The sequence below is a fragment of the Salvelinus sp. IW2-2015 genome, linkage group LG4q.1:29 (assembly GCF_002910315.2).
Source record: "Salvelinus sp. IW2-2015 linkage group LG4q.1:29, ASM291031v2, whole genome shotgun sequence".
NCBI lineage: Eukaryota > Metazoa > Chordata > Actinopteri > Salmoniformes > Salmonidae > Salvelinus > Salvelinus sp. IW2-2015.
Window position 1 is genome coordinate 62,280,107 of NC_036842.1, and position 13,134 is coordinate 62,293,240.

General features: G+C 41.1%; 1 protein-coding gene across 1 annotated transcript in view; it reads right to left on the bottom strand.

Annotated features, from left to right (window-relative positions):
• Positions 1-1,289: 1,289 nt before the first annotated feature.
• LOC111960977 (voltage-gated potassium channel regulatory subunit KCNG4-like) overlaps positions 1,290-13,134 on the bottom strand; it is an 88,498-nt gene continuing 76,653 nt past the window's right edge. The window contains exon 3 of the mRNA XM_070443009.1: positions 1,290-3,088. Within this exon, the coding sequence (XP_070299110.1) occupies positions 2,192-3,088 (897 nt within the window). The 3' untranslated portion in view covers positions 1,290-2,191. The remainder of the gene's footprint in view (positions 3,089-13,134) is intronic.

Genomic DNA, 13,134 nt, shown 5'->3' on the forward strand with positions numbered 1-13,134 from the left:
CAGCGTCATGTTGTGGGGGTGCTTTGCTGCAGGAGGGACTGGTGCACTTCACAAAATAGATGGCATCATGAGGGAGGAAAATTATGTGGATATATTGAAGCAACATCTCAAGACATCAGTCAGGAAGTTAAAGCTTGGTCGCAAATGGGCCTTCCAAATGGACGATGACCACAAGCATACTTCCAAAGTTGTGGCAAAATGGCTTAAGGACAACAAAGTCAAGGTATTGGAGTGGRCATCACATAGCCCTGACCTCAAATCTATTGAAAATTTGTGGAAGGAGGCCTACAAACCTGACTCAGTTACACCAGCTCTGTCAGGAGGAATGGGACAAAATTGACCCAACTTATTGTGGGAAGCTTGTGGAAGGCTACCCAAAACGTTTGACCCAGGGTAAACAATTTAAAGGCAATGCTACCAAATACTAATTGAGTGTATGTAAACTTCTGACCTACTGGGAATGTGATGAAAGAAATAAAAGTTAAAATAAAAMAATTCTCTCTACTATTATTCTGACATTTCACATTCTAAAAATAAAGTGGTGATCCTAACTGACCTAAAACAGGGCATTTTTACTAGGATTAAATGTCAGGAATTGTGAAAAACTGAGTTTAAATGTGTTTGGTTAAGGTGTATGTAACCTTCCGACTTCAACTGTGTATTAAAGTAGTAAAAAGTTAATTATTTTGGAAGTTTACAGTGAATTATAAGTGAAATAATCTGTCTGTAAGCAACTGTTGGAAAAATGACTTGTGTCATGCACAAAGTAGATGTCCTAACCGACTTGCCAAAACTATAGTTTGTTAAGGGTATGTAAACAACCTAAGGGTATGTAAACTTCCGACAAAGATTTTGGAATGGACCAAAATATATGACTGGACCATTACATTGACCTCCCCCCCTCCATTTGTTTTGTACACTGCTGCTACTCGCTGTTTATTATCTATGCATAGTCACTTCACCCCTACTTACATGTACAACTTACCTCGACTAAGCTGTACCCTCGCACACCGACTCGGTACCGGTACCCCCTGTATATAGCCTCGTTATTGTTGTTATTGTGTTACTTTTTATAATTTGTTTTACTTTAGTTTATTTGGTAAATATTTTCTTAACTCTTCTTGAACTGCACTGTTGGTTAAGGGCTTGTAAGTAAGCATTTCATGGTAAGGTCTACACTTGTATTCGGCACGTGACAAATAAAGTTTGATTTAATGATGCTCCATCACTCTGTTTATGTAGGCTGTTTATGTAGGGTGTGTAGGGCCCTTAAAGAAAGAAACAACAACTATCTTTTGGTATTTATTTCATCAGTCCATTGTTGATATAGTCCCAAAATYTTTTGTATGTCAGCAATCAAGTTTTCAAGATATATAACTTTCAAAACACAGAAATACAGCTGGTATTGATGCATTTTMRATCATATGATGCTGCGTCTTGGCAGCTTTATCGCACTTACACAGACTAATGTTTCAACCCGGCACATACCCTCTCTGATTGATCTTTTCAGGGAAAAAGATAGGATATATCTTCCCAGAAAGACAAAAAACTACGACAACTGCGTAGTTGAGATTACTTGTGTTTTTATTTGGAGCCTTACAAAGTTCATTCTATGCAGATGGCTCTCTGTCTCCTGTAGATTATAAAAAGACTATGATCACTGCTCGTCCAATATCCTCTTCCTGCCGGTCGCGACGGAAGACGTGGTGGAGTGGCAAATAACTCCGTGTCCATGACTCCKGACACTCAAGCAGCCAAATCCAGTGTTAGTCTGTGTGTGTCTTTGCATTTGTTGCAAAGGGAGAAAGAGAGAGGGTTTATTCAGCATGGGAGAGTCGGAACCATCCATCTGAGATATTTTTTAAGTACAGCTTTCAAAGCCTCTCAGAAATAAAATCAGTGTTGAGCTCAGTACAGATGGGTCTAGGGTAGACAGATGGCTATGGCTTCCATTGGCCCAGGTCTGCACATTCTGATCTCGGATAGAGATTGAGACTAAAATWAAAATTATGTTGTGGGTGAGCTACGCAATATTTTCAAAGATAAAGACAGCCATGGAAAAAATGACTTTGGATTGGATCTTTTACTGCATCTTCTATTAAGTCTGTGATTAGTAAGCCTGCTGAGGCCTCCCTGTTCCTAGTGTGCTGTGAGGTCTGTGGGCCGGGGCAGGTGAGGCCTGTCTGACTGTCTAGAAGGCTCCAGCTGGCAGCCTGGGGCTGTGGCTATGCTGGTTATTCCCTGAGACCACGCCACCGTTCTCAAGAAGGGACAGGGACTCCAGAGAGCGAGTGCTCTCCGTGTCTGGGCACATGTGGCGCAGTCCTGGGGGAGGGAAGTCCTCGCTCCCCTCCTGACCTTCCCTGCTGGTTGCCGCCAGGGCCGCTGCAGCCGCACACTCCTCTTTGAACAGGCGGTTGTGCTCCTGCTTGAGCTCCTGGTAGCTCTTAGAGAACATGTGAAAGATGGAGGTGGCAGGGAAGGCCATGATGAGGATGCCACTCAGAATGCTGCTCAGCGCCACCACCTGGCCCGGGATGCTGCGTGGCACCATGTCGCCGTAGCCCACTGTCGTCATGGAGATGATGGCCCACCAATAGGAAGCTGGGATGCTGCTGAAGCTGTGCTGGGGCGCGGTGGCGGCGTTGGGCGCCAGCTCGCTCTCGGCCAGGTGAACCAGCGGGGAGAAGAGGGTGACGGCCACACACAGGAAGAGCAGCAGAAGGCCAAACTCTCTGGTGCTCTTCCTCACCGTCAGGCCCAGGGTCTGCAGGCCCAGAGAGTGACGGGCTAGCCTCATCACATACAGGATCCTCAGGGCCCTCAGGATCCGAAGCACCAGGCCCAGCTTGTCCAGGTAGCTGGTCCCCCCGGCCTTCTCATGGTCCAGGGCCGGATCATCCTCATCCACCACCAGGGACACATAGTAGGGCAGGATGGCCATGGCGTCGATGACGTTGAGGGGCCCGCGGATGAACTCCAGCTTGCTGCGAGCCTGAATGAAGCGCAGGATCCACTCCAGGGAGAACCAGGCCACGCACACCGTCTCCACGATGAACATATGGCGACACTTCTGAGAACACTCACCCTGTGGCACAGATAGACAGAGAGGGAGATTAAGAGATTGGGGAGAGAGAGAGAGAGGGGGGGGGGAGATTTGGACAAACAGAGAGAGGAGTAGGTAGAGAGTGTTGAAGAGGAAGAGAGAGAGAAAGGCACACACAAGGGGAGGGACAGAAATCAGCAGGTTAGATAATCATCTCGGGAGGAATTACACATGCCTAAATGGAACTTCATTCCTTTTTCATGCACTTTCCTCTCTGCGCGCCTTCTGACCTTGAACTTTAGTATGGGGAAACGCATGTGCCAGCCAGCTATTCATTTGGGGTGGAGATCACAGAAATGGAGGTATGTCAGAGGTGTGTCTACAGATAAGTATATTCTGATCTTGACTTGATTCCCTAGTAATTCCACCACCTTTACGTGCAAGGAAACCCTGAATAAGGTCGAGCAAACCCTGTCGGTTTCAAGTGGAAAAACATCTGCTTTCTTTTCCAGAGAGAAAGAACAACCTTCGCCATTCACTGTAATGTATAAATTGATAAGAGCTATTGATAAGCTCTAGTTAAATGAGTAATCCGCTTGAAGAAAGGGATTGCAAATACAATAGCAGTTGTTTTAAATAATTTTTCCTTATGATCCTTATGATTGTGAAACAAGTAATACGGCAGAAAACTGAAAAGCATATCAACATGACACGTATTTCTGCCCCTTTCCCACAGTGAAGTACAAAATGTGGTTTTAATGTGGGCAATGTTGCGCCAAATGTAACCTTTGTGCACTCTTGAATGTTTAATTATATACCCCGACTTTCTGTTTCCTACTATTTGTATCATGCTAAATATTATTAGCCTCTATCAGTAGCAACTGTCAGTAATAAATACACATTTAACTGCCAATTTAGTGTTAGTTCCCATTCAGTTGGTAGCCTACATTTAGTATCATTCCATTCAATGTTTCGTTTAACTTAATTTGCTTCCCTGTAAATTCTGTCACAGCCATGTGGTTGTTGCTGAGGATCACTAGTAATAGTGGATAATATTTTAATGCAATAAAATTGTACATGAAGGCCTACGAAGCAGAAACAAGAACTGCCCCTCCCTACCTTCAGGCTATGCTCAAACCCTACACCCCAACCCGAGTACTAAGTACACCTCTGGTCTCTTGGCCCTCCCACCCCTATGGGAGGGCAGTTCCTGCTCAGCCCAGTCCAAGCTCTTGTCTGTTCTGGCACCCCAATGGTAGAACCAGCTTCCCCCTGAAGCTTGGACAGCAGACTCCCTGTCCATCTTCCGAAAACATCTGAAACCCTAACTCTTTGAAGAGCTACCCTCCCCCACCTCCAAAAAATTAAGCCTTTCGTGAACTAACACTCGTACTTCACTTTTTCCCCTTTACTAGCTCTGACCTTGCTGATTGCTACTTTATTGAGGAAAAATGTACTTACTATGACTGTGATATGTGGTTGTCCCACCMAGCTAGCTTAAGATGAGTGCACTGTAAGTCGCTCTAGAGAAAAGCTTTTTCTAAATGACTCAAATGGAAAAATTATATTATGGACCGCAAACCAAACTGTTATTACATTTTGAACCTGACGCATGGCGCAATACTTGGTGGTTGTCATTACACAGTTCCATGATCAGTGCGGGCAATAGGGTATATGCAGTGCATTCAGAAAGTATTCAGACCCCTTGACCTTTTCCACAGCCTTTTCCACGTTACAGCCTTATTCTAAAATGGAGAAAAAAAATCCCTCATTAATCTACACACAATACCCCATAATGACGAAGCAAAAACAGGTTTTTAGAAAATGTTGAAATATAATTTACATAAGTATTCTGATCCTTTACTCAGTACTTTGTTGAAGCACCTTTGGCAGCGATTACAGCCTCGAGTCTTCTTGGGTATGACGCTACAAGATTGGCACACCTGTATTTGGGGAGGTTTTCACATTCTTTTCTGCAGATCCTCTCAAGCTCTGTCAGGTTGGAGGGGGAGCGTCGCTGCACAGCTATTTTCAGGTCTCTACGGAGATGTTWGATCGGGTTCAAGTCCGGGCTCTGGCTGGGCCACTCAAGGACATTCAGAGACTTGTCCCAAAGCCACTCCTGCATTTCGTTGGCCCTGTGCTTAGGGTCATGGAAACAGGATGCACCTGAGCTCAATTTTGAGTCTCATWGCAAAGGGTCTGAATACTTATGTAAATAAGGTATATTCTTTTATTTTCACTGTTTTCGCTTTTTATTATGAGGATTTGTGTGTAGATTGATTTGGAAAACAAGTCATTTAATCAATTTTAGGCTGTAACGTAACAAAATGTGGTAAAAGGGAAGGGGTCTGAATACTTTCCAAATGCACTGTATTTATACTATTGTACACTATGCTCCCTATTCTAATTCAATGTACAGTCCATCATAACCATGGGTTGAAGAATGGTAAAAAAAAGTCATAGAAGTCTGAACCGGGCCCTTAGTAATTAATAAATCCTCAGCTAACACCTACTCTGCATGCTACACTGATAGCTAAGTGAGACACAATCAATTCATTACGCAGGATCAAAGATTAATTCGACACACTGGGCATGACCCCAAAAGACAAAAAAGACGGAATCCCCTCTAACCGCCTTAAGAGGGGCAGGTAATTAAAAACTCTTAGGCCAGGAAAGGAAAAAAAACTGCCCCCAGCTATATCCACTGATCTCACTCACACACACACACACATACACACACACACCTCATTCCTCACTCTCACCTGACCCTCTCCCATCAGCCCTCTCATCCCTCACTCCCTCCCTGGCTGGCTTCTATCCCTCTTCCTCTCTTCCTACCCATCTCTCTCTCACCTTCCCTCTCACACACATTCCCTGTTTTATCCCTCACGCAAACACTTGTTTTCTCACCCTCATTTTTCCCCTCCCTCCCCTACTTTCTCTCCTTCTCACACATCCCTCCCCCTAATCTCTTTCTCTCTCTCTCGCTCTCTCAGAGCGGGAGTCATTGTTATCTTTCTGTGTGTACTTCGTGCCTTCTTCAGTCAGTACAGTGGTGGCTTTAACCCGAGGCTTGCTGTAGGGTTATTAGCCTCAATGTAGAGAGGTTACTCACTGTCCCTCCAGCTCCTACAGGCGATCATGCACCTGGCCACTGGAGGGGAGATTTGTACTTCTCTCAGTAGGACTTTTACCTTTCCTACGCTAAAGGGATCTGGGAATCTTTTCCCACTAATGGATCTTTAATCTCTACTCCTCCTGTCTCTCACTCACATTCAGTCCATCTCTTGCCCATTTCTCAACCCCTGGGACTTCTCCACCTCTACTTCTATTCTATCTATTCATCCCTCACTCATTCTCCCCCCTCCTCTCTTTCCAGAGGGCTGACCTGGGCTAAGAGATAAATAAATATTCCTTGTGCTCTGGGATTTTGAGCACAGTAAGGCAGAGTGATGCCCTCCCACTCATCTGCATGATGCTTGATTTCTCAGAGCTAAGGCATTCCCTCTAATCTTATCTCACTGACTTGTTCTGTAACAAATGGCATTCCCTCTAATCTTATCTCACTGACTTGTTCTGTAACAGCAGCAGTCAAATCAACGCGGCTACGGCCAACTTGCCTCTGACTGGAAAACAAATCATCAAGATCAGTATTGACAAATTCCAAAGTCAGAATGTGACAAGTAGTGACAGAATTTAATAATTAAAAAGGGCCAATGGAAGTAACATAGTGTACAACCAACAGCTGCAACTGGATACTATTGCCTGACATGTATGACAGCTTACTTGGCTAGTCAGAAAGGGTTAGCAACATTCTCAGAGAATAGCAGTGAATAGCAGAATAGCAGTGTTGTATCACTCAATGGCACCACAATTTCTAGTGTGAAATTTGTCTACTCATTTGCKAGGRTTTGGTTCAAAACCTAAAGAAATTATACATTAAAGGGATAGTTCACCCAAATTACTAAATGACACATTGGTTTCCTTACCTTGTAAGCAGTCTATGGACAACATATGACACGTTGTATAATTCAAGATGAGCTGCTGTTCAGGAAAACCTGTTTTTTAACATCTGAGGTTAAGAGACAGTGAGACAATTCTGATCATGTTCAATGTATTTGCCTATCTATCTGTATTTGCCAGTGTGCTGCCTATCTTGGCCAGGACGCTCTTGAAAAATAGATTTTAAATCTCAATGAGCCCTTCCTGGTAAAAAAAATTTTTAAAAAATTAAAATGTATTAAGCTTTTAAGCCTTTAAGCAATGGAGAGATGATGAATTCAATCTTCATCCACATGGCTATAGAATCTATAGTATAGCGAGTGAGGAGAATAAATAGGATTAGCTACTGAGGTTGTAAGACCTAATTGTACGTCAGTCAGGATAAAGGCTCCATTAGTAAATTCTTAAAATGTTTTTAAAAATAAAAAAAGAGAAAGAAATATGTCTTCTGCTTGGTGAACTCTTCCTTAAAACATTTTACTGCAGTGGGCTAAATCAGGATTACACAGAGAGTTTCTTGTTAGTCTTAAACAAATCTACTTTGAAACAAAAGTATACATGTCACACATACAGTTGAAGTCGGAAGTTCACATACACCTTAGCCAAATACATTTAAACTCAGTTTTTCACAATTCCTGACATTTAATCCAAGTAAAAATTCCCTGTCTTAGGTCAGTTAGGATCACCACTTTATTTTAAGAATGTGAAATGTCAGAATAATAGTAGAGAGAATGATTTATTTCAGATTGTATTTCTTTCATCACATTCCCAGTGGGTCAGAAGTTTACATACACTCAGTTAGTAATTTGGGTAGCTTGTCTTTCAATTGTTTAAACTTGGGTCAAACATTTCGGGTAGCCTTCCACAAGCTTCCCACAATAAGTTGGGTGAATTTTTTGTCCATTCCTCCTGACAAAGCTGTGTAACTGAGTCAGTTTGTAGGCCTCCTTGCTCGCACACGCTTTTTCAGTTCTGCCCACAAATTTTCTGTAGGGTTGAGGTCAGGGCTTTGTGATGGCCACTCCAATACATTGACTTTGTTGTCTTTAGAGTCATTTTGCCACAACTTTGGAAGTATGCTTGGGTCATTGTCCATTTGGAAGATCCATTTGCAAATGTTAGGGTTCGTTCCTTTCGTCCTTGTCAATCATCATTGGCTCATTGGTGAAATTAGCATTATGACAATATATTTTATTAAATCATTCAAAACCTTTATTAATGCAATTGCAGACAATCAGGAACATAGCACACATGTTTCCGAGTAAGTTCTGCATCAAAGGAAAGTCCACGTTGCTTTTATCATGCTTGTAGTCAACCCCCTGTGATGTCACTGCATACATCATTACCTGCTACTCCTCAACCAAGCCCATGCATACACAGCTATACTAACTTGCAAGAGATACATAGTTCCAGTGTTTTCTAAGGCCTCAACAGTAAATGTTCACTCCCCCAAGTTGATTTATTGTGGAATGTCTGACTTAGTCTCTTATCTCCCCACTCCCCTGCAGAGCTCCTTCTTTCACAGTCACACATTTTCTGAGAGGGGCCCTTATTATAATGAGGCAGAGAGAGAGAAATTAGAAAACTTCCGACTTCAACTGTATGGTTATGGCCTTAAAAAAAGAAGACACCGGTACCATGTCAGATATAGAATTGAAATATATAAATGTTGAGTTTGCATCCAATATTACAGAAGACTGAAAATTAACAAAACCGTCCGACATAGAAACACCGGGATTTTGGGCGTTTAAAAAACTCCAATATTAATTAATTATGAAATAGAGTGAAAATATAAATAACATTCCACCCATGAGGCACTAGGTCGTTTGACTGTAGGCACTGTTTCTGCTCAGATGCCCCCTGTCCTATCATGCCTTCACTGCTTATCTATAGCTGATTTAGTGTTTACAGTTGAAGTCGGAAGTTTACATACACTTAGGTTGGAGTCATTAAAACTCGTTTTTCAACCACTCCACAAATTTCTTTTAAACAAACTATAGTTTTGGCAAGTCGGTTAGGACATCTACTTTGTGCATGACACAAGTAATTTTTCCAACAATTGTTTACAGACAGATTATTTCACTTGTAATTCACTGTATTACAATTCCAGTGGGTCAGAAGTTTACATACACTAAGTTGACTGTGCCTTTAAGCAGCCTGGAAAATTCCAGAAAATTATGTGTCTTGGCTTTAGAAGCTTCTGATAGGATGACATAATTTGAGTCAATTGGAGGTGTACATGTGGATGTATTTCAAGGCTGACCTTCAAATCTGTGTCTCTGCTTGACATCATGGGAAAATCAAAAGAATCAGCCAAGACCCCACAAGTGTAGACCCCACAAGTCTGGTTCATCCTTGGGAGCAATTTCCAATGCCTAAAGGTGCCACGTTCATCTGTACAAACAATACTACGCTTGTATAAACACCATGGGACCACGCAACCGTCATACCGCTCAGGAAGGAGACGCATTCTGTCTCTTAGAGATGAACGTACTTCGGTGCGAAAAGTGGCAAATCAATCCCAGAACAACAGCAAAGGACTAGTGAAGATGCTGGCGGAAACAGGTTTGACCCAGGGTAAACAATTTAAAGGCAATGCTACCAAATACTAATTGAGTGTATGTAAACTTCTGACCCACTGGGAATGTGATGAAAGAAATAAAAGCTGAAATAAATCATTCTATCTACTATTGTTCTGACATTTCACATTCTTAAAATAAAGTGGTGATCCTAACTGACCTAAYACAGGGAATTTTTACTTGGATTAAATGTCAGGAATTGTGAAAAACTGAGTTTAAATGTATTTGGCTAAGGTGTATGTGAACTTCCGACTTCAACTGTATATAGTCTCTTGTGACAGCCTTAGCTGATTCAGTTCTGGGTGTAAAGATGACTGTTTAAATCATTGGGTAAAACTAGCCTAATTTCTCTGTTCACACAAGAGGCTATTACAAAACACCTATAAAAACATTCAAGTCTCATGGTCACAGTCAAGACTTCCACAAAGTAATTACCCATTGAAATAGAAGCTTAAGTAGTGTAAGAGAAATAAAATATGTTGTGGTATTGATTTTGTGATTGCCCATGTAGATTTACTGTGTGATTCTGTCCATCTTTCTCTCTCTCTGTCATTTGTCTTCAGAGGTTCTCTGGCCCTAACAAGGAAATTGATCCGGATTAAATCCATTACCATAATTTGTAGTGAAATTATGTTTTGTCTGCTATTATAACTGTCTGTGTCTATGGCTGTGCACATACAGTATGTGAATGTGAATACAGTACTGTATGTGMGCAGATTGTCAAAGAGCTGTGTATGTGCATGCGTGCGTGCGTGCGTGTTTCTGTGCAGAGACACCCTGAGTAACAAGAGCAAGCTCCTCTTATTGAAGTAAGACTGCAGTATAAATAAGTGAAGACAGTAGACAGGGCCGGGAGCACAGTGGATAGATCACAAACCAGGGGCTGCTGCTTTATCTTAGAAGAAGGTCTTATAAGAATGTCTATACTTTGGCTTCTGCRTCTACTCTTTTTGTCAGCTGGTAACTGTCATGTATATAACTGCTGGTCTCACAGTAATTGACTGTTAATTAACATAAACACGTTTAGCATCTCCGGGCTAGTGCATAGCCTACAAGTCACTGATGCAGACCTTTGGAATTCTTCCTTATGTTCGGCCCTGTTCTGGCTATGCCATATGGCAGTGGGCTACATTAGTTAATTTAGCAGACAAGATTTTCTTATAATTCCCATGGAATTATTTTATAGTAACAAGAATACAATTGAACATAGCTGAATAAAAAAGAAAGGATATTTTTCCCAAACGATTTCCGAGGGAGTGCGCATGTCGCTATTCTGTGTTGAGCAGTTAACAAAGTGATCATTTGAAACAGGTCCTCTTATATGCTAAATTTAGAAATATTTATGGAACTTTAGTTGTGATACAAACCTTAAACTATATGTTTTGATTTCTAATACATTCTAAGGCTGCATGATGCAACTAATGATGTTGCATGAAAGGCATATGCTTGGCTCTGTTTCTTGAGCAGGCTACACACACCTAATCAGTCTCTTCACAATTTGACAAGCACTTAATAACATTCTAACCCATCAGACTATTCTGAATTTAATCTGGTCTTTAGATATAGCCTACAAATAGGCTACATGTGTGGAATAATTTTTCATTTGGAATGGGCCACAAAAAAAAACATGTACTCTGTTGCCTGCACTCCAATAGCGAATGGAGGTTACGTTTTTAATATGCCAGGTAGGCTATACAAGTTTTAAAGCAGACTAATGTGCTTACTTTTAAGAATTGAGTAATAAATATAGCAGCAGAGAAAGCTAGYATCATAATTTAAATAGTGTCCAGTCAAAACATGTTTCAATAGGCTCTGTATAGGCTATGGGCTCTCCAATCCTGTTCCAGGGGTCCTAGGCCTATTTGCGTGGAGTTATTTGGCCACTTTAGCTGCGATACTAACCTTATCAAAACGTATAGGCCTATGGGCTAGGCTACATGATGCATGTGACTGTGATTTGAAAAAGTGGCAAAAGAATGCATTTGCTATTTCTTGCCTTAGATTGCACACGCTGGGCATCATTCACAAGTGATGATATTCTCACCCATCAGACTATTCTCAATGTAATCTTGTATTTACATATAGCCTACTAAATAATATAATGCACCTCTTGGAACAGGGGGAAAAAAGATGTCATCTGTATGCATTTGAATTACGAGGTCGACCGATTAACCTTTCACGAGCCTCTACCCCGGTCCGCGGATCACCCCCCACCCCCCCCACACACTGATTAGCATAGCTAGCATAGCTTCACAAGTAGATAGTAGCATCTAAATATCATTAAATCACAAGTCCAAGACACCAGATGAAAGATACAGATCTTGTGAATAAAGCCACCATTTCAGATTTTTAAAATGTTTTACAGGGAAGACACAATATGTAAATCTATTAGCTAAACACGTTAGCAAAATACACAATTTCTTTTGTCCACCATTTTTCTCTCCACCAGTAGCTATCACCAATTCGGCTAAACTAAGATATTGATAGCCAATAACAATAAAAAACCTCATCAGATGACAGTCTGATAACATATTTATGGTATAGGATAGGTTTGTTAGAAAAAAGTGCATATTTCAGGTAGAAATCACAGTTTACAATTGCACCGACCATCACAACTCGACTAGAATTACTATAGAGAGCAACGTGTATGACCAATTTACTCATCATAAAACATTTCATAAGAATAGACAAAGCATAGCAAGGGAAAGACCCAGATCTGTGATATCCAGACAATATTTCAGATTTTCTAAGCGTTTTACAGCGAAACACAATAAATCGATAAGTTAGCATACCACATGTGCAAACGGTACCAGAGCATCGATTCAAGCCAAAGAGAGCTATAACGTAATCATCGCCAAAATATATTAATTTTTCCACTAACCTTCTCAGAATTCTTCCGATGACACTCCTGTAACATCATTTTACAACATACAATACAGTTTGTTCGAAAATGTGCATATTAGCCATACAAAACCGTGGTTACACAATGAAAAATAGTAGGAAATCAAGCCTCAAAATGTTCGGACGTCATCTTTCAGAGTGATCTAGTTTAATCGAAAGCTAATCATATACTTGACTAAAAAATACAGGGTTGACAGGAATCGAAAGACAAATTAGTCTTAATGCAATCGCTGATTTACATTTCTAAAATTATCCTTACTTTCTATACAGCGTTCGCCAAGAGAAGCTCATAACAAACAAAATGGCGTAATATGCGTTTAAAATTATTTCGACAGAAAACGATTTATCAATATTAAATATTTCTTTACTATGAGGTGATTTTCCATCAGATTCTTGGGCAATGTATCCTTTCTTGGGTCTAATCTTCTTTTGTCGATAGATGTCCTCTGTCCTTCGAAATGTCCACTAACGATCGAACGGGACCCCGAAACGTGCCCAAAGTTTCAGAGTGCACGACAAAGAAATTCCTCAAAATCGCACTAAACGGATATAAATTGCTATAAAAACGGTTCCAATAACTACATTATGATGTTTTTAACAACT